Genomic DNA, 20,036 nt, shown 5'->3' with positions numbered 1-20,036 from the left:
TAAGGCTCGATGCTGCAGAAATGTTGAACCGTAATTTTACCGCCACCTCTGGGGGAGGGGGGCGACCTTGGAAGGAATGATTGTAACAATAGCAGGCAATTCGATGGATGATTCAGAAACCCAGTAACGTTAACGTTAATAGAATAAACATAACGTTAACGTTATATTCGTCAAATAAACAAGGGACTCCGGATAATGCTACGGTTACATTTGCAAACTGGGGCCCGGTCGGAAACAGAAAAATAAAAGTGTAACGTGATAATATAACGGACCGTTACACAACATATTGATGATCATTAATGATTTGATTTTTTTTTGCGTTTTGTGTATTTGTTGTCTTTTATATCATACTTTTCGTTTCCGCAAACTGCCCGGCCGGGCCCCGGTTTGGAAATATGACCGTAGCATAACCTCCTTCGTCAGAAATGTTCCGCCTCTTCTTTGAGCAGACTGCTCTCATCATACATCCTTGCATCATGGGAGGATTCGAACTACGGTGTTGTTCGGTGGAACATCAGACAAATCAACAACAGATAAATGTCACATCCACACCTGGACTCGAAGTGAAATCAACCATCAACAAACTCCCTTTTGTCGTCCCGATATAACTGGACGCTATGACGTCGTACACAACAAACGAGTTGTCTTTTAAGAACACTTCTAACGGGTATATTTTACCCTCCATAGCAGGCTCTCTGGGATTTTTTGTGGCCTATCATAAATACTTTTTTTTGCTGATGACTTAGTTTTGTGCTGGTCTTAGGGACCTAATGGTTACGGGCTGGCGGCGCGACCCATTACAAAAAGAAGTCATCAGCAAAAAGAGTATCATACGCTACTTATTACAAACCATAAAAAGTCCCAAAGAGCCTGCTATGGAGGCTATGTATATTTCACCCCAAACCAAATCACATTTGACAGGAACGACTTTTCGGTCGATTCGCGTGCTGCCCTACTGGTCGCTGCCCCGCTTCGCTCTTGTGTCTACAATGACGTAGCGATTTGGTGACCAAAGTCAAACAAGTTCTATTGTCCTGTTTTCTTTATAAGGCTGACGCCCTCCCCAGAGCAAGCGGCATTTAGACGCTCAGGTCCGCGTTGAACAGTGTTTAAAAATGGCCGTCTATCGCGGTTGCTCGCGAGGTCATTGTACGTTTGTGGCCTTCTCAGTGGTGATAGCCGTTCTTACTGTGGGATCAGGTAAGGTTGATTTCACGTAGATTCTTGGTACGCTATAGTTTACCTTGTTGGCCTTCCCAAGGACATGGCCTTCCGTGATGCAATTAAAGGATATGCCTGCTGGTGATGTCCCCGTAGCTCAACCTGTAGCAGCCTTACAGTTGAGCTCCTTGTTCGAATTAGTTGGTAGCTGGGAGACCCGGTTCAAATTCTGGGAAGGGCATCTCGGTTGGGGCTGCACTTCCCTTAGAGTGGGGACGTGTTCAAGGAGGTGCCACGAGCACGTTAGAAGGGAAGCTAGCAATCTCTCTGCTGTACAAAATACTCTGTGACTGAAACAGCAAGGAAACATGCTGACCTATGTGCCACTAGGCACGACAATGAACGAACGAACGAACTTCCGTAGTGCACGTATAGCATTTATGGTTGTTAGGAGAAGGTCACAAGTACAAAGGTCATGTCGGAACGTCCTATTTTTACAAGATGACCGGAATGCGACATAAAGGTCTTCGACTATCGATATCGTGCAGGTTCCCGTTAGTTGTTCATCTTGTAGTGTCTAGTGGTCAGCCAGTTTGCTTGCTGTTTCTGTAGCAGGGTATATTTTCACAGGGAGGGGTTTTGCTAGCGCTTGCTCAATGAGGAACCTCCTCGAACACTGCCCCCCCCCCCTTTTTAAGTCTTCCAACCGAGATGCCATATTACCAGGATTTGAACCGGGGTCTCTCAAGTTACTAACTAATTAGAACAGTGAGGCTGCTATCGGGTGTCTTGAAATCTGTAGTACTTAAGAAGAAATGCGAATAACTTATTACGACGTAAGGTCATGCCAAAGTATTTCTCCCGTGCATCTCCTCCTGTTCTAGACGCCGTTGTTGTCTCCACCACCTATGGCGACGTGAAAGGTTCAGAGTTCCTTACCGCCTCTGTCGTCGGAAATGCCGTCTTTGACCGCGTCTTCACCTTCAAGGGCATTCCTTACGCCGCTCCGCCTGTAGGGGACCTCAGGTAGATCGAATGAATATAAACATATATTGTAAAGAAGAGAGGAAGAAAGAAATAGCGAAAGAGAAAGGGGAGGAAAGAGAGAGATCTAGACTTCACCTCGATGAGTGAATAATTGAATCAAGTTTGGAAAGCGGGTATAAGACAAATAAAGTTGATTGTGTATTGGGTGTATTGAATGACAATTGCGGTTAGAGGCCACGCCCACAAAAGTGGAAACCTCAGCTCCAGCTCAGTATATCTGCACTTCTCTCACCCTCCGGCAGATGGCGCCCTCCACAGGATCCCAGCAGCTGGACAGGCGTCCGAGACGCCACCGACTTTGGAAACAGATGCCTCCAAATGATGGACTTTGGGCCAGAGGAATTCGAATTGATGCTCCCTGACCCAATGACGCAGGAACTCTTTCTGTGGCGCAGCAACTCCAGCAGCGAGGACTGTCTGTTTCTGAACGTGTACACTCCCGAAGTTTCCTCCACTTCCAACTTGCCTGTAAGTATCATGAATAAGATCATGTTTTTTCGCTTCCGAACTGAGATCAATGGGAAGGCTGTCTTCCTCTGCAAGCTCTCATGCGGCTGTGCAGCCCAATACTCGATCTGCACACCCTACTGCAGTTATATGTACGGTTGATGTAAGTATTGAATAAAGACAAATTTGCTACACACACCGTTACGTAGGCAATGACTATTTCAGGTGATGCTGTGGATCCATGGTGGCGGGATGTATTTTGGCAGTGGGGACACCTACCCGGCAGAGATCCCGACAGCATTACATAACGTCGTCATGGTAACCATAAACTACCGGCTTGGCATGATGGGCTTCCTGCCGACTTTGGACAACGATGCACCGGGCAACTTCGGAATTCTCGATATGGTAAGTTTATTATTTCTAAAATAATTTCTTATAGGGTATCTTTTCATCATCATTCTTAAACCTTCCTCGGATAGATATAACCTGGTCGCTTCTTGCACGTGACTTCCTGAAAAAGAAACGTCAGGAATGGGTCGAAGGTGCCCGGAAGTTTGTTGCTTCTCGCACGTGACTTCCTGAAAACATGACGTCAGGAGCGGGTAGAAGGTGCCCGGAAGTTTGTGTCGCCCGCCGTGTTTTTTCAGTACTACACACAGAAGTGCAATTCTTAATATACACAAAACAGCACCTAGACCTGTTCATCACATATTCACCAGATAGACTGGTAATTCAGGCTAGCATTCACTCTTTAAATCAATATTGACCAGAGGCCCTATCCAATGCTTTTCGCTTGCTAACCATCCTCCGTAGTGACCACTGGCTCAATGCTTTTCGCACGAGCGGTCACTACGGAGGATCCGTGGTTAGCAAGCCGGGAAAGCATTAAGACAGCGGTCACTACGGAAAATGGTACTCAGGCTATACAATGCCCTATATGACAGATAAAAGCTCTCCAGTGGGTGAAAGCGAACATTCGGAACTTCGGAGGAGATCCCGACAGAGTCACCATCTTCGGGGAGTCCGGAGGAGGCTGGGCCGTCTCCCTGCTCGTCATGTCTCCCATGGCGACGGGGCTGTTCCATCGGGCCATCTCTCAGAGCGGCGTGGCGGGAGTGCCGATCACGCAGAAGGGGGACGTCAGGAGGGCGGAGGACATGGCTCGTGGATTTAACTGCACCACAACCCCTTATGCGGAGATGATGAGCTGTCTTCGAGGGTGCGTTCAATGTAAACTTTGTTTTTTTGTTTGTGTTGCATGCACGGTAAACCGCCTCATTGCGCAACACAACAGGTACGTACAAGCTACATATAAGACCGGACTGTAAGGTTTGATGATACGATGCAATTGACAAGGTACATTGGAGAATCGGAGGTATATTGTCCACCGAAATCAAGTTTCCGAACTTATTGTTGTGCTGAATTTAGTTTTCAATCTTGAATCTGATTCGGGTCATTTTTGTTTTGTTTAATACCCGGAGAAGCCTCTAACGTTTTGTTAGTCTTAATCATTGGATTTGAGCCGTAAGGACAGGTATGAACTTCAATGAAAAGCAGGTTGAAGAAATTGACAGAAACACCGCTAAGGAAAGTAGTTTAAAAGAATCTATAGCTAGTGTATCTAAAAAAATGTACATTGACGAATTCAAGCAATTTCACATACAGGAACAGTGATTATATTTTATTGTTTGTGCACAGGAAACCAGGTCAAGAGGTCGCTGCAACGATGGCTGAAGACACCGCTATCATGATGAACGCATCAGCAGTAGTTGGTGGCGAGTTTCTCCCAGAGAGCCCCTGGGTATGAACCATTCTATTTTATCATATATTCTATTCTATAAAACCATATCATCAGATACGCTGATGAAGGTTAGACATCCAGGAAACAGTATTTGAAGACAATCTATAACTTGATATATATAGAGCTGCATTGCTGAAGACTTTGCGGCAAGTCGTTCACAGGTAGCCATCTTGGGGGGTCGTGTGGATGTGCCTTGGGCAAAGCCTTATGGGATATTTTAGAGTACTCCTTTGGTTCCTGACTATTTTATGAATGAATTAATGACTACGTTGATGAAGGTTAGACATCCAGATAAACAATATTTGAAGACAATTCAATGTCTATAACTGGATTGGATACCGAAACTACTTCCGGACGTTTCGAGTGACCCTTCTTCAGCGTTACCAGAATGAACTGGCAGAACAAAGTCAATATTAGTATATCGAGACATTGTATAACTGTAAAACGTTACGATCACCCACCCCAACATCTACTTGGGGATTATTGAGGAAGCGAACTTTTTGAACGCACCTCTTGGCATTGCCGACGGAGAATCTGACAAAGTAATGCGTGTTTTTCACAGGATCTGATGAGCAAGGGTCAGGTAAACCAGGTTGACTACCTGCTGGGAACAAACAACTATGAGTTTGGAAATACGATGGCTGAAGCTATCGAGAAGACTGTCATTGATGAAGACGGAATGAACAGGACCGAATTAGACGAGAATCTACCGACTGACCTGCAGTGGTTCACCGACCAGTTCTTGGTAAGGCCCGTGCTGCTCCATCTAATGGTAGATGAATATGCTTGGCTAAGAGCAATCGGTAGTTTCTAATTGTCTCCTGTGTATTGCGGTAACAGTTTTTCTCATTTCTCTTTGGCAGAATAAGAATAGATCTCGAACATTTGGGCGGTGAGCATTATTTTACTCTGAACATTGTGTGATATAACGACAAGTCTCCTGAATCAGATTACCTGTAGCTAAGATCGCCACATGGGAACAAACAAACAAACAAACAAACAAACAATGTCTGTAAAGAGATCTACTAAAGCAGCATCAGTAATCCCGGAGTATGTGCACTTCAGACGATCAAGACATTCTTAATTAAGAAGGCCACTGTTCTTTTTTCCTTTTTTGTTTGAATACCCGACGGAATTATGAGAGTTGATATAGAGTCTGAGAATGAGGTCGTTGCAGATCATCAGAATTCCTTGCTTTTCCTTCTTTGACCGCGACACACTCTGTTGACGGCCACGTTATTGGCAGGGATTGGTAATGTAGCAACCACCTTTGAATTGTTAGATTTATGTTATTTCTTTGTTAATTTAGATGGTTGAAGACCTTGTATAAGCCACCATGACTTTTTTCTTCCCCAGCACGTGTATTTTTTGTTCTATTCTTTTCTATCATGTACTACAGACTGATTTTAATATGTGCAAATAAATCAAACCAAACCTTTGTCTTCTTGTTACTAGGGCGGTGATGTCAACGTGGTTGTCCAGCCTGTGATTGACCAGTACCTGGACCCGGACAGGCCGGACGACCCGATCGCCACACGTGACCAGTACATCCAACTCCTGATCGACTTCTGGTTCACTGCACCAACCGTTCTGATGGCTCAGGCCGCAGCAGGTACGTTCGTCCATTCGTTCGTTCAGACTAGTCTCTACCAGACTAACCGCGTCGGCTATAGGGAGAACATTTGCCGGGAGACTTTGGCCGGCCATGGAGGGTAACATTCGCAGGCAATATTGGACCCTCTCTCCGTAGCCGACTCCCTTCATACAATTGACTCTATCTGTACTAGGCACTAAAAGGGTCTGAACGTAGGCTCTACCAGCCTCCGTGGGTCGCTTGGAAAATAGTAGAAATTGGCCAGATAGAGTCAATTGTTAGGCTAGTGGCTCTTTGTCCAGAGCCGGCAGCAACGTCACGGCAAGTTAAAGAGTTCACTTTATTGCACAGTTCCGTCTGTCGATAGAACAGGGTTGGCGGCTTCGTTCGTTCCTTGTAGAGTGCCTAGTGGCACATAGGGCAGCAAGTTTCCTTGCTGTTTCAGTAGCAAAGTTTTACAGGGGAATGGCTAGCAGTCACTCCCCTTTAACGTGCTCGAGGTACCTCCTCGAACATGGGACCCCCATCTTGAGTCCCTTCCTAAAGACGGTGCAGCCAAACCGAGATGTCCTGAACCCGGGATGACCCAGGCAGCAGCATGTACGGTGCCTACTTTTTAATTCGCACCTTCTAGGTGTCTCCTTCTCAGATCTTTAATGTCAACTTTAATAATTCCTCTGCCGGTACCCCAAGACAACCACATAAACCACCATTCAGCGTAACATAGCTTCGCAGGCACGTGAACGACCAGCCACACCCAACCTTTGAACATCTAGCTGCAAGCGTTTTTTAAAGCTATCTGATAAGGATACTCCTATAGCTGGTGGTAACAAGTTCCACTCTACTATAGTTTTAGTGTAATAGTCAAAATCTGTGTTTTTCTATCACACAGCCCATTCTGTGGGTGTCTACCTGTACGAGTTTCAGCGCCGCACCTCGTACTTCGCCTCGCGACCGCCCCGCATCCAAGCCGACCACTCCGACGACCTGTTCTACCTGTTCGGGATGCCGCTACTGCTGGACGACACGGGCGCCTCGTGGAGGTACAGCTTCACAGATGAAGAGCGGGAGCTGAGTCTGGACATGATGGCGTACTGGGTCAACTTCGCCGCAAACGGGTATGTCCACATGCAGTTGTCGTAATGGCTACCTTATCAACTGAGGCTGATATTTTAACAATTAAGGTCATAGGTCCTTTTCGGATTTCATGAACGTTTACTTCTTTTATGTCACTTAGTCTTAGGTGTTCTCAAACGCCAGTTAAGACGATATTCGTAATTTGCATTAACGTAGTTTACACATCATGTTTCGTTGCATAACCGATCGCATGGTTTACAATTTTTTGGTGATAAGGCAGGATTAGCATACCTTATGCTTTTACCTCCAGCTAATTATTACTGTGTGATGGAGAAAATTGCTCAAACCAACGTTACGTCCAATCCATGACAAAATGTATCTTATGAGTACTAGTATGTCCTCGTAGCAGAAAAATTCACTGTGCTTGGCTGATGATTAACAGACCTACTAAATCATAGTTAGCTCTCCCTCTTCGATTTGCTAGGCTTTACCGTTCTTCGGTGGAAGCACTAAGATATTGTTGAGTACTGTCTGGTTTGGATAAAGATAAACATTCTAGTGTTAACTGTGTTACTTTTCTCTACCCTATTGAAACAATGTCTCCTCTCCCAATTCCAAAGGGATCCCAACGACTGGACGGGAGCAGCACGCATGCGCGACACCGTCAAATGGCCACGTCACTCTTCGTCATCACAGGAGTACCTCAAGTTAGACGTGACGTCATCTGCTGACGTCAAGATTCGAGAGTCCAATATGAAGTTTTGGAACGATGAGGTTCCAAGGTTATTGGGAAAGAAGGTTCGAATCGTAGGGTCAGACGAGCTCTAAATTTCCTGCTATGTACTGACCGATTTTATCTCTGTGCGAACACAGATATGAATACAACCAAGGAGGTTCTTAACACCTCCTTGATACAACCAAGTCCTTGATACAACTGCAACTTGATTTTCATCGATAAAAACGAATCTTTTTACGCTTTGTGTTTTATTGTCACTCTAATTAGTCATACTTGTACATTTTGCATGATATTCCCACTATAAAGTCAAAGGTAGCGCCAACACACAATTTAGGTCACAGCCAGGTCAACATATGCCGCATACGTAATATTTCTGCATAAGCTCGTGAGGCAGTGGGGACACCTGGCGGTTCGTGTAGTCTCTGCAGCATCCTGGCCAATTTCTTTGCTGCAATAATAGTTTTGGTCGCTAAGAGTAATCTTCAAGCAGATCTATCGGTGGCAAGGCAGTATCAATTTAAAAGGGCCAACCGGTTTCGAAATCCACTGGAAGATTTGGATACTGGATGGCCCTTTTGATACTGCCTTACCATTGATAGATCTGCTTGGAGATAAGCTGAGGGCCTTACTGGGTCACTTATCAGAGGAGTGAACCAAATGTTGAATAGGATGGGTAAAGATACTGTAAAATGAATGATCATGAATCCATTTAATATTGCAGTCGGTAATAATAGCGGTTGTGGGGAAAGGGAGTATAGTTCACAGCATTTAATTCTATCGGTGGGAACAAACATCAATGTCTCAAATGTTAGTACACGTATTTTCAAATCTTTGCGATGATGAAATTTTAGCGGTTGACTAGTGACTGTTAAAGTAGCTAGAATCAAGCTACCGTTAACAAATCAAGAATTACAGTACATAAAGCTACACACAACAGGGAACAAAACATTCAACAACCTAGAGGTTCCATCACAGTAGTTTATTCTTTTACAATTGCATTTCATTTCAGATTAGATGAACAAAGCCTAACTATACTTGTGAGGCAATCCAAATAACCAAAGACCCCTTCCATGCAGAGCACTAGACCATTCTAATAATGTAAATCACTAAACTTTCGCAGTGGTTTTCTCTGCCCTGGTTTTAATGGTAAACTGTCAAATGCGAAGCCAAGAGTACTGTTTGGTATCCAAACCTATTATAACTACCAAGTCTCTCCACCCACTCACGCAAATGAAGAGACTCAGGAGATATAACAGGTTTGGATACTAGGCTTCCAAGAATAGGCATTACCATTGGTACTGTACTACAGAATGTTTTCAACCGCGAATTTAAAGCACCCAAAAAAACTACTTTTCCCTCCTAATGCAAAATAAAACCACTGCGAAAGTACATGATTTTACAGTGTTGTGTCAAGAATGAAACAAATCATGGTGGCCCCAAACAATAATACACGTAATTGTCTTTAACCATTGTAATTTCTTTTGATAAATATTCATTAACAGTAACAATGCGTGCCCTTACAATAAAACAATGTTCTCTTTGTAAATAATAATAACAATAATAATAAAGAACAATAATGATAATAATAACAATATTCAACATGAATTCATTTTCATCTATTAAAGAATCTACATAGTTTACATGTAATGTGGCAAGAAACACACAAAATGCAGTTAAAGTATTCCATTTCGTGGGATGATTTTTTGACAAAGCCTCAGGGGCAGAGCCATTTTCTACTGTTGTCAGGTGCACTTCTTGCTTGCAGAAGAATTTCTCCTGTTTGTTATTTGCACAATTGGTGGTGTGTTCTGCTCAACATGAGCGTACTAAAACCAGCATAGTCGTATAATTTCATGAGGTTGGAAACTCACAGGATAAAAAGCTTCTTTACTCGCAACTAGGATCTACACACAAGCAACAGCCAACGTTTCGGTGACCATCTGTCATAGTCTCCAAGCAGGCCCAATGGATTGCAAAGATCGTATCCAACTGAAAGAAGGAGCTTGTATATTGTAAATGTACTTCCTCTGCCAGTTTGATAGGGTCTTAGCAACATATAGATCTGCTTGGAGATTACATCTGTCACCTTCCTCAGGGCAATACTGAGGTAGCAGAGACACAAAACTGCATTGTGGAATAGTGCCAGTCAGTGTTACCCTGAGGAAGGTGACAGACGGTCACCAAAATGTCAGCTGTTGATTGTATATTTGTATATAGATCCTGGTTGTGAATAAGGAACCTTGTTGTTATCCAGCAAACCCAGCATAGTTTGGGACATGGAAGACAATCATGGCAAAGAAGCGAACCTCTGAACACTTTGCATATAAACACACGTTCTTGAGTTACATCACATGGCTGACATCTGAATAAAATATCATCATCACTCCAAAACTACTGACCCCTCCATCACTCGACATGTACAAAACAGTGATATGACACAGACTGGTTGAGCTATACTGCAACACCACCTAGCAACAGAGCGAGGTACTGCAGGTATGAAGGTAGGCACTTGGAAGATTCAGCAAAGACAGCGAAGAACCTGGAAGCCCAATATATATATATCTGATATCCCCATCTTTTATGTGTGGCTGAAATTTTCCCCCAATCCTCTTTGTGTAAACCGCACCCAGGCTTAAATTAACAGTTTGCACATGTCATCAACACATTTGTTGCTTTCAGAATAGCTACAACATCTAAAAAATTCCCACCCCTAAGACTGAAAACTTTCAAGCATCTTCTTTCTCCTCTCCCCCCTCCCTCCACAGATTTCACTGTGTGCTTCCTTTAGGGCGAATTAATGAACCAACCCTTGATGTTGCTGGGGCTTTTCCAGTAACTTCAACATAGGTGATACTACAAGCTTAAGGTTCCACTTTAGGCACTTTTGGAATACAGGACAATTTTGTGATATGACTCACTGATACTTGTAATGTAAACCCTGGATCATACACATCAGCCTGTACCATATAATTCATTGCATGTCTTACGCTGCAGGCCATACGTCGGTATTCGCTGTATCAACGATAACATCTAACAGATACCAGCCGAGTCTATACTGAAGCTATACTATACGCATGTACGTGGTCTAGCTTATTGTCCAAATGGACTTCTGATATGCACATGTACACGTACCCTTTTAAAATTCATATCACATCTACGTTGACGCTGCCGTCTGATATTGTACAAATCTATCCAGTCCCTTGAGTATATAACTGTTATCTTGTTGATACTGTTTCAGACACAGCTGCACACCTACCACATTATCTTTCATTTGACACAAAAGTTCTCACTGAGGTGGTGAAAAATGACCTATCAAGTCAAGGGGGAGGGGGGCAGCAGCAGCATCGATCGGCATATTTTTAGAATTCAGCTGTATATATCTTGAAGCGTATTTCTTGTCGGAGATTGTCCGTACCTGGATCCAGCCTTGTTCAAACATTGTAGACACAAGACAGTTTTCACATTATACAAAAGTTACTCGAGGAACTGGCTAGATCTTGCAAACGGCCAGACGTTTCCGATCTTTTGTCAATGACAGATCTTTAGTCCAACATGAGATATCTGACCATTTACAAAATCTATCCAGTTGCTTGAGTAACTCTCGTATTGCGTAACTTATGATTACCTGGATGTCTAACCTTCATCGACGCAACAAGACAGTTTGTAATTTCACAACATGGATATTTAGAGCTTTGGCAAGAGCTGGCTTATAACTGCAGAGAAGTGACATAATATGTCAGTAATCTTACGCGTATTTCGCATTCAGTACTTGCACAGTTCAGCACAGTGAGTGTCCCACCTCTTGCACACAGGCAGATTGCAGAGCAGTATGATTCCTACAACAATTGCCTATCAGTGCAACTTTGCACAGAATCTAATCGGTCAATTCTGACTACTGGCAGGGTTCGAGTCTTAGGGAAATGGCGTCTTGATCCATACGTCAATAGAAATCACAACGCTCCTGATATGAGTACCCAATTCAGCCAAATCTTGTTCACACTTCTGATGGCCATAAGGGATCACCACCTTCACACTGTGATCACAGAACCCAGTTTTCAATCAACTGGACACAGAACAGTAATAGCTTGTCGCACCGAGCACTTCTAAAGCTTACATGAGCAGAGAGAAGACTTCAGAAGAGGCTTTTTTTTCTTTAAATGCAGCAATTTGATTTTCCCTGAAGATTATCTTTATACAGACGAAAAGTGTTAGCCCGAGTGTCATCCTAGTTAGTTCCAGGGCTCTCATACTCCCCTTCAGCTCTGGAACTAACAATGATGACACTCAGGCCAGGAAAATGTAGGGCTGTAAAAATAAAGCCGGATTTTCTAACAATGTTTCGATTTTCTCTCAAGTACTGCTGCAAGTAAATGGTCCTATTACTGCTCCAAAAGGGTGGGCGCATGGATAGAAGTTTGCTTGTGTGCAATGTCTTTCTAATGTACATGCCCAATATCTGCCATGACAGTAAGTAATCATTTACTGAAAGTTTGTAGAACGTAGCTTCACAGTTCATCTGCTGTTGGTAAAAACTATTCTGATGCAAAGTTTGAACTGTAATATCCAAAGCAAAAATTTGACTTACCTAAATTTTTGACAGTTCAATGAGCAATGAACAGTTTCTGTAACATCACAGAAGCAGTGGATTGCTCATTCCTTAACAAAGGCTGGAGTTGGACAGTCAAAAAAGTCCAATTTTTGTGTTGGAATTACAGTTTGGAGGTCATTTCACCCAACTGGATGGAAGAAAATAAAGCAAAAGTTTGTTTAAAAAATTAATATGTAACGTTATCACAGTGTACTTCTGCCAGGATGATTTTACAATAAAATTGAAATTTAAAGGAAATGACCATTTTGTGACCACATACATCTAAAACACGTGTACAGGCGAGGGTTCCGCATGACATAGTATAAAAACATCCCCTTCAAGACATAACTAGTACATAATTACTCCTCCAAGTGCCATGGGCTGATAATAAAGCCTAATTGCTTGACATTGGGAAGGTTAAAATATAAAAACTAAAATATACCTTCTTTTCCCCACCAACCAAATTATCTATCATAAAACAATGTGTTTAAACATCAAATTAACAATAATAATTAATAACATATACAATATATGCAAAGATGGAAATATGGCTAGTTTTCAATGACATGGAATGTTACATGTTTCTGTGACCCCTCAGATACAAAGAAAATTGTGTTAGTCAACCTAGTGACAATTGTTTCAAAGCACATCAATCTTGCACATTCAAGGATAAGCTCAATTGAAAATATCAATGTGGAGGTTCAGTTGAGCATATTGTAGAATTGTGCCTTGCCAAATCTCCATTCATAAAATTACATGTAAATCTTCCCCATACACACAAACAGTATTCCAATAAGCCACCTCAGTTCCTAGTGTGCATGTGCAGTCATGACACAATGCAGTCAAAAGGTCAAAGTTTATAGGAGCCAAGGACCTTGAACTTTGACCTTAGATCACAATGCATCACCACAGCATATGTGCACTAGGAACTGTGAAATGGTTTATGATTCCAACCATAATACATTGCAAAGATCAATCAATTCAAAATGCGAACAATTTAGAACAAGTTACCGAAACCCTTGAATCCTACTTTGAATTCATGAACTACCTAACTCCAACTTCAAATAACATTAACCTTGATCCATTTTCCAGCAAAACAACTCACCATTTTAAATTACAACCCAGACTATTTGGTGAAGAATGCTACGAGGATGAACGTGGGTTGACTTGAAAAGAACGGTGGCGTTGAAAAGTATTTAGAACTGCTAACCAATAATTTCAGACAGCTTTTCTCTCAAAGTTTATGAACCTTATATGCAGGACCCGTTGCAGTGATTGGTCCAAATCTACCTAATTCTTCAAAGGGTCATGGCACGGATCGAACCACTCGTGGACAGGGGTGGCTTGTGCACACAGATCCCGACCTCTGCTGGCAGGGTCAAGGTCATGCGAAGAGTCCCATCCTGGTGACCTTGGCCGACAGGAAGTTGTGGATGATGAAGACGATGGGCTTAGGACCTGTGCCCATGTCCAATTGCTGCAAGATGAGAAAAACGACAATGAACACCTTCCGAGGATAATTTCATCAGGTTGGTGAATCTATTAGGATATTGGAGTTTTCTTTTTCACCACCAGGAATACCTCCCTGCAATCACCTACATCGGCTACACATAGTGTCTAGAAGCAGTACTCTAGTCAGAAGCTCTGACGAAGATGTCTGACAGGCATCGAAACGTAAGCAGGTGACATTCCTCAAGCACTTTAAAGAACCCACCACACATAGGAAGCAGGGCCCATCCCACTTTGAGTGGTTCAAATAAATCTGTCCAGATATGCAACTTGTACTTTTCAGTGCAAATCTGGCCATGGGGTGTAACGCCATGAGGCGTTTTACCGGGTATGCAATGCAAACAAACTACAGTAAATCCATCTAATATTGCAGTTGGTAATTTTAGCAGTTGGGGGAAAAGGGAGTAGTTCACAGGATTTAATTTTAACGGTGGAAACAAACATCACTGCATCAAATGTTAGTAATCAAATATTTACGATGATGAAATTTTAGCAGTTGACCTTTAAGTAGCTAAAATTAAAATTAAGCTACCGTTAACAAATCAAGAATTTCAGAATTGCAATGAAACAATTCTTTATGACGTCATCAGGAAATCCTACCTGTTCCCCCTCGGCCCCTCCGAAGTCCAACCAGAGCCGCCCGACCCCGTCGTCCGCCGACATTCGCATGCGCTCGAACGGGAAGTTCCACAGCACGTCTGAGTCCGAGTTGTCCATCAGCGTGAATCCACTCTCGTAGTGTACCAACAACTTGCACTCCCTCCCCTGCCAGAAACAGGCTGCGGGAAGGAAGGAAGGCGAAAGTTAGTCTCTACCAGACTGATGATTCGGTCTCATTTGGAAAAAGGGGCCCCACCGTATAGTTCATGGGCTGCTTTTTTTGCACTTTCAGGCGTGACTCCTATGTGGCCCGGTGGGACACCCTGTGGCTGCCGGGCTATTGCACAAAGTTGTGTGGCCCAAGGGCTATTGAAACGGAGATGGGCACCGTCCTATGCACCATCTGGTGCGGGAAGGACACACTTAAAAACTGTAAAACTTGACATGTTTGCAGCAGTTTCATTTCTGTTGTTTTCTCAGTGACTTCTCCACTGTACAATGATGACATCACGAATATGTGTTTCCATTATATCACTACTTTACTACAGAGATTGTTTCCACAGAAAACTTAAAAAAACTGCAAACTTAAAAAACTGCAAAAACTCAGAAACGGCAGAAAAAATCCTACTGTGAAATCAAGTCCCCTCAGAAGTGAACGACTTCACAGTCATCAGTGCTCAACATCTCACACTTTACGAGGAGTGGGATAACACTACTAGTGGAAGTTAATTTTCAAGCAGAAGTTAAACATCTAGCTGTAAGTAATGTCTAGTCCTGGGCTTACAGCAAGCATCCTGTACAAACATGATTACAAGTTGGAAAGAGGAACATTGCCAGGAAAAGGACTTTTGACGGAATTGTAAAACATCACTCACTTTGTTCATCACTTTACTGTTCATCAGTCAGACACTGATATGGACTTAGATCAGCAAACAAAAAAGGAGAAAAAGTCACTTATGTAAACCTCTTGAAGCTGTTACAACACAAAGTAAATGCGCAGTATAACACATCTAACCCTTTTTATCTCCATGAAAAAAGGCTTTTTCATGGAGTACTGTTTTGCTTGCGTTTGGTGTTTGTGTGTATGTTTGTGTCACCGGTCGCTTAAAGTCACCATAACTGTAAAACCTGTACATGGTTTGAAATGATTTTTGGTATGTGGGTGGGTGTTAGGTGGAGGAAGGTCAAGGTCGATTTTGGGCCTCCTAGCATGTGTGACTGGAACTGCAATGGCGTATTTGATAAAATCTTAAATGTAGAAGAACTGAAGAGTGGATGGACAGATCGTCATGTTCTTTGGTACACAGGTAGGTTAGACCAAGTTGTACACACTTAAGTGCAAACTATGCAGATGAGACTGAATTTGCATAAGTAAGGAGGTAAATCGTTTGCATGGGTGTCGTCGTATGCTTAAAGTCAGCATAACTGTAGAACGTGTAGATGGATTGTAGTGATATTTGGTATGTGGGTATGCGCTGGGAGGAGAATGGTCAAGGTCGATTTTGGGCCCCCTGGTTTGTGTCCTTGGAACTGCAATGGCCTATTTGTAAAAATGTTCTAAAGGGGTTTAACTGAAGAGAGGAACAACAGATTTTCATGTTATTTGGTACGTTGGTAGGTTGGATGGAGATGTACACACTGAAGTTCAAATCATGCGAAGTTATTGTGTTTGTGTGTGTGTGCGCGTGTGTGTATGTTTGTGTCACCGTGTTTGTATGTATGTGTCACCGGAAGCTTAAAATCAGCATAACTGAAGAACGTGTGGATGGATTGAAATGATATTTGGTATGTGGGTAGGTGCTGTGAGGAGAAAGGTCAAGGTCGATTTTGGGCCCCCTGGTATGTGTCACTGGAACTGCAATGGCGTGTTTGTAAATATTTTCAAAGGAGAATAACTGAAGAAAGGAGCGACAGATTTACATGTTATTTACTTGGCAGGTATCTTAGAGAGGGTTGTATACAATGAAGTGCAAATTATGAAAATTGGACTTAATTTGCCTAAGTAATGGGGAAATCTATATTTGCAGTTTTGGCCATTGTAGCACTACGAACAGCTGTTACTAGCGAAAGTGGGTCACTGTGGAACCTGAGCCCCCAACATGTGGTCGGGGTTATACCATTGAGCGATATAGAATGGGGGGAACAGGTTTAATAAAAGAAAAGGTTTCATGGAGATTTTGGGTCCTAAGACTCTTGTTGCTACTGCTTCAACTCTCACTACATTTAGAGCGATTTTCTAAGCCTCTTGAAGTTGCTACACGATACATAACAAAGTAAAATGTATAGCACAGCATTACATGTCTAAACCCCTCTTTTACAGTTTCAACTACATTACAGTTCTCTTAGACTTCAGCGAAAATTACATCCACAAGCAATGTGAGAGTGTTAACTGCAGGCCTCCCTCCCTCCATCTGTCTCTCAACTTTTGTCTGTCTTTTCAACTTCCACTGCATTTTGACTGTTCTCTTTTGACTTCAGAGAAAATATCTAATCTGACCTTCCAGTGCACAGGCAATGTCAGAGGGTTACGTGAGCAGGCCTCTCTCCATTTGTATTTCTGTCTGTCCTCTCAGTTTAATTCGACAGAATAAAGCTGTGTGTTGAGCACTGATGCCACTATAGGAGCCTGGGAAATTTTCAGCCCTCTGAAACATCATTTCGTGTATTTTGTGGGGCGAAACGGCTTCATCTGAGACTAATATCTAAGTGCAGCAAACAAATAGGAAATAGTGTCAGTTATCAAGTGATTTTCAAAGCCTCTTGACGTTGTTACACGACAGAGTAAAAATACATGGGATTACACGGTCTAGTCCTTTCACTACAGTCTGACCTTCCAACCAAAAGCAATGTCAGAGGGTTGCTAGCTGGCCTGTCTCCAGCTCTAAATGTTTGTCAGGCCGTCAGTTTGAGGGAGCAAAGCTCTCTGTCAACTGCAGAGGGCACTAGGGGCATCTGAGGGCATGCTCCCTGGAAATTTTGACCCTCTGAAACAAGTGAAAGGCTGTTCCATGTATTTCAAGGGGCAAATATCAAGTGGGGAAGTTTTGATAGTATTGTTGATGACCTGATGAAAAATGTAGTGGAGTTTCCATTTTTGTTTGTCAATGGGACATTATGGTGGATCTTTCACTCCTACTAACGCAGCATAATTCTGTCCTGGGACGGAAGGACGGATGCTGGACAGAGCCATACTTTGTTGTCAAATTTTTCTAAAAATTATCTATTTTTCACAACAATAAAAGCACTACCTGGCCAAGGAGTGAACCACATACCCAAAGCTAGCACAGACTGGTACAACTAGTTATAAAGGTTCTACAATTTAAGGTCTCATGCCTGAATTACTCTGCGTGTAGATACCCAAAGAGTGCAGGGTTAAAAAATGATTGGACCCCAAATGCAGATGTTTAAGTTGATCATAAATTGCCTTTGATCGATCCCACTTGATATACAAAGGATCTGAGGTGAAAGCTTGTTCATGTCTGACAGGATAAGGCAGGAAAGTTTCAACATCCAAGCGATTGTCGGACATACACGCTATTTTGATCTGAGTACTGTGGTCGAGCTCTCTCAGCACCAGAAAGCCTCTTGCAGCTGGTAGGTAATTGCAGTTTTAAATGCCATTAGATATCGCTCCCCAGGTTATATTTTGATGACATTTCTTTCATTGTCTAAAGAACTGATAAACATAAACATCACAGTAAATAAATAAACGCAAAGCATGAAACATAAAATCAACCCAGTACAAAATACTGAATAACAAATGAGCAAAGTGAAAGAGTGATAAAGGTTATACACCTGACGAATGTCACACGCTGATCATGAAGTGTGCAAACCTCTGGGGCTACTGATGCTGTATTAGCAGATCTCTTGGAAACATACTTTTTTTTGTGGTCTAAGGGTACCCGATGGAATGGCAAAAGTTGATGTTCTGTATCTGTATCTGTACAGCCAGTTAAAACGCCCTTCGGCGTAACATGCCAGCTTTGAGGGCATGCGGCACAGCAGCAGCTGCTTATATTACTGTAAATCATTTTAATATAGCGGCAGGAAAATATAGCGGCTTGGGGGAAATGGAGTAGGTCACTGCACTTAATTTTAACAAACATCAATGTCTCAAATATTAGTGATCAAATATTAGAGATTATGAAATTTTAGCGGTTAACTAGTGACTGTTAAATTAGCTAAAATTAAGTTACAGTTAACAAATCAAGCATTATATTACACTGAATGACCAGTCACACCGAACTTTTGCACATCTAGCTGCAAGCATTGTTTAAAGCTACAATGTATCTAATGAGGTTGCTTGGCATATATTCTACTGGACTTTGTGGCAGTAAGTCCCACTCTGTGATAGTTCTAGAGAAAAACAACATCAATCCTGGGTTGACCATTCTCGTACTTGAAGGGATGACCATTTTTTTTCTGAGCTGGTACAAAATACTCGGTCAGTGATTGTCTTGTCCATGACACTTAAACTGTGGTGAATTGAGAAGAAGACACAGTGGCACGGTGGCCTTGAGGCTGGGGTTCTTGATTAAGAACCTGGAGGTTCAAATCCCTGACAAGTCCCGTTGTTGAGCACTTGGGAAAGGTACTTCACACCAATTTCCCCACTCATCTCAGGTGTAAATGAGAACCTAGCTCTGGTCAGGATAGCACAATAAATATTTTTGAGGAAAGCCACATCAATGGTCATGTTAAAGAACCCACCACACTTGTAGATAAAAGTAGGGTTCCATCACAGTGTGAGGGGATCAAATAAATCTGTTCGGATATGCAGCTTATACTCTTCAGTACAAACCTGGTGTGTTAGGCCATGAGAAGGTTTACTGGGCATGCCATACAAACAAACAAACTACTGCAATGTTGATGAAGGTTAGACATCCATGTAAACAATACTCAAATATAACTGAAACTCTACTACTGGATGAATTATGGAGATTACATCCGGACATTTGGAGTGAAATCCATCATTCTTTTTTAACGTCACTAGAATGCAAATAAGTACTGGTTAGTTCTTCTAGTAGTACGCAGATGGAGATGGTTAGGACATGTTTGCCGAAGGCCACAAAATAGCCTAACAAGAGTCGCGCTGAGGTGGTCACTACAGGGTAAAAAATCTAGAGGAAGACTAAGGGAGACGCAGTGTGGAGAGAGAGGTAAAGAGAAGAGGCTTCTCCCTGAACGAAGCCCCCAGCATTGCGGCTGACCGGTCAAGATGGAGAGATTTCCTAGAGCCTCAAGAGCCACTAGGCCCAGAAGAGGACTGAGTAGGTGATTTCTTCTAGTGACGCTGAAGAAGAGTGAGACAAACAAACAAACAGACAGACACTGACCCTGTACGACCTCCTTCAGGTCCTCTGCGGCCTGGTGACAGAGCTGCACGATCAGCCGGGTCCACGCGGCCAGGTCTCGCTGTGTCTCCACTCTGAACAGGTGCGCCTCGATGCCTTGTCTGAAATCATCACAAAACACC

At 42.8% G+C, this 20,036-nt stretch overlaps 2 protein-coding genes across 2 annotated transcripts in view; one reads left to right on the top strand and one right to left on the bottom strand.

The window, feature by feature from the left end:
• Positions 1 to 898: 898 nt before the first annotated feature.
• LOC136438890 (fatty acyl-CoA hydrolase precursor, medium chain-like) lies at positions 899 to 10,097 on the top strand. The gene is made up of 10 exons (XM_066433911.1): positions 899 to 1,200; positions 2,046 to 2,187; positions 2,451 to 2,676; positions 2,881 to 3,060; positions 3,600 to 3,874; positions 4,354 to 4,456; positions 5,019 to 5,201; positions 5,912 to 6,068; positions 6,943 to 7,168; positions 7,748 to 10,097. The coding sequence occupies exons 1-10, from the start codon at positions 1,116 to 1,118 to the stop codon at positions 7,953 to 7,955; spliced, it is 1,785 nt and encodes a 594-aa protein (XP_066290008.1). The 5' UTR covers positions 899 to 1,115; the 3' UTR covers positions 7,956 to 10,097.
• Positions 8,828 to 20,036, bottom strand: part of LOC136438891 (beta-1-syntrophin-like) — a 54,466-nt gene continuing 43,257 nt past the window's right edge. The window contains exons 5-7 of the mRNA XM_066433913.1: positions 19,897 to 20,015; positions 14,561 to 14,739; positions 8,828 to 13,928 (exon numbers count right to left, since the gene is read on the bottom strand). Of these exons, the coding sequence (XP_066290010.1) occupies positions 13,836 to 13,928; positions 14,561 to 14,739; positions 19,897 to 20,015 (391 nt within the window). The 3' untranslated portion in view covers positions 8,828 to 13,835. The remainder of the gene's footprint in view (positions 13,929 to 14,560; positions 14,740 to 19,896; positions 20,016 to 20,036) is intronic.

Source organism: Branchiostoma lanceolatum, chromosome 7, assembly GCF_035083965.1.
Source record: "Branchiostoma lanceolatum isolate klBraLanc5 chromosome 7, klBraLanc5.hap2, whole genome shotgun sequence".
In the NCBI taxonomy this organism is placed as follows: domain Eukaryota; kingdom Metazoa; phylum Chordata; class Leptocardii; order Amphioxiformes; family Branchiostomatidae; genus Branchiostoma; species Branchiostoma lanceolatum.
This window is presented reverse-complemented; position numbering and strand designations above follow the sequence as displayed.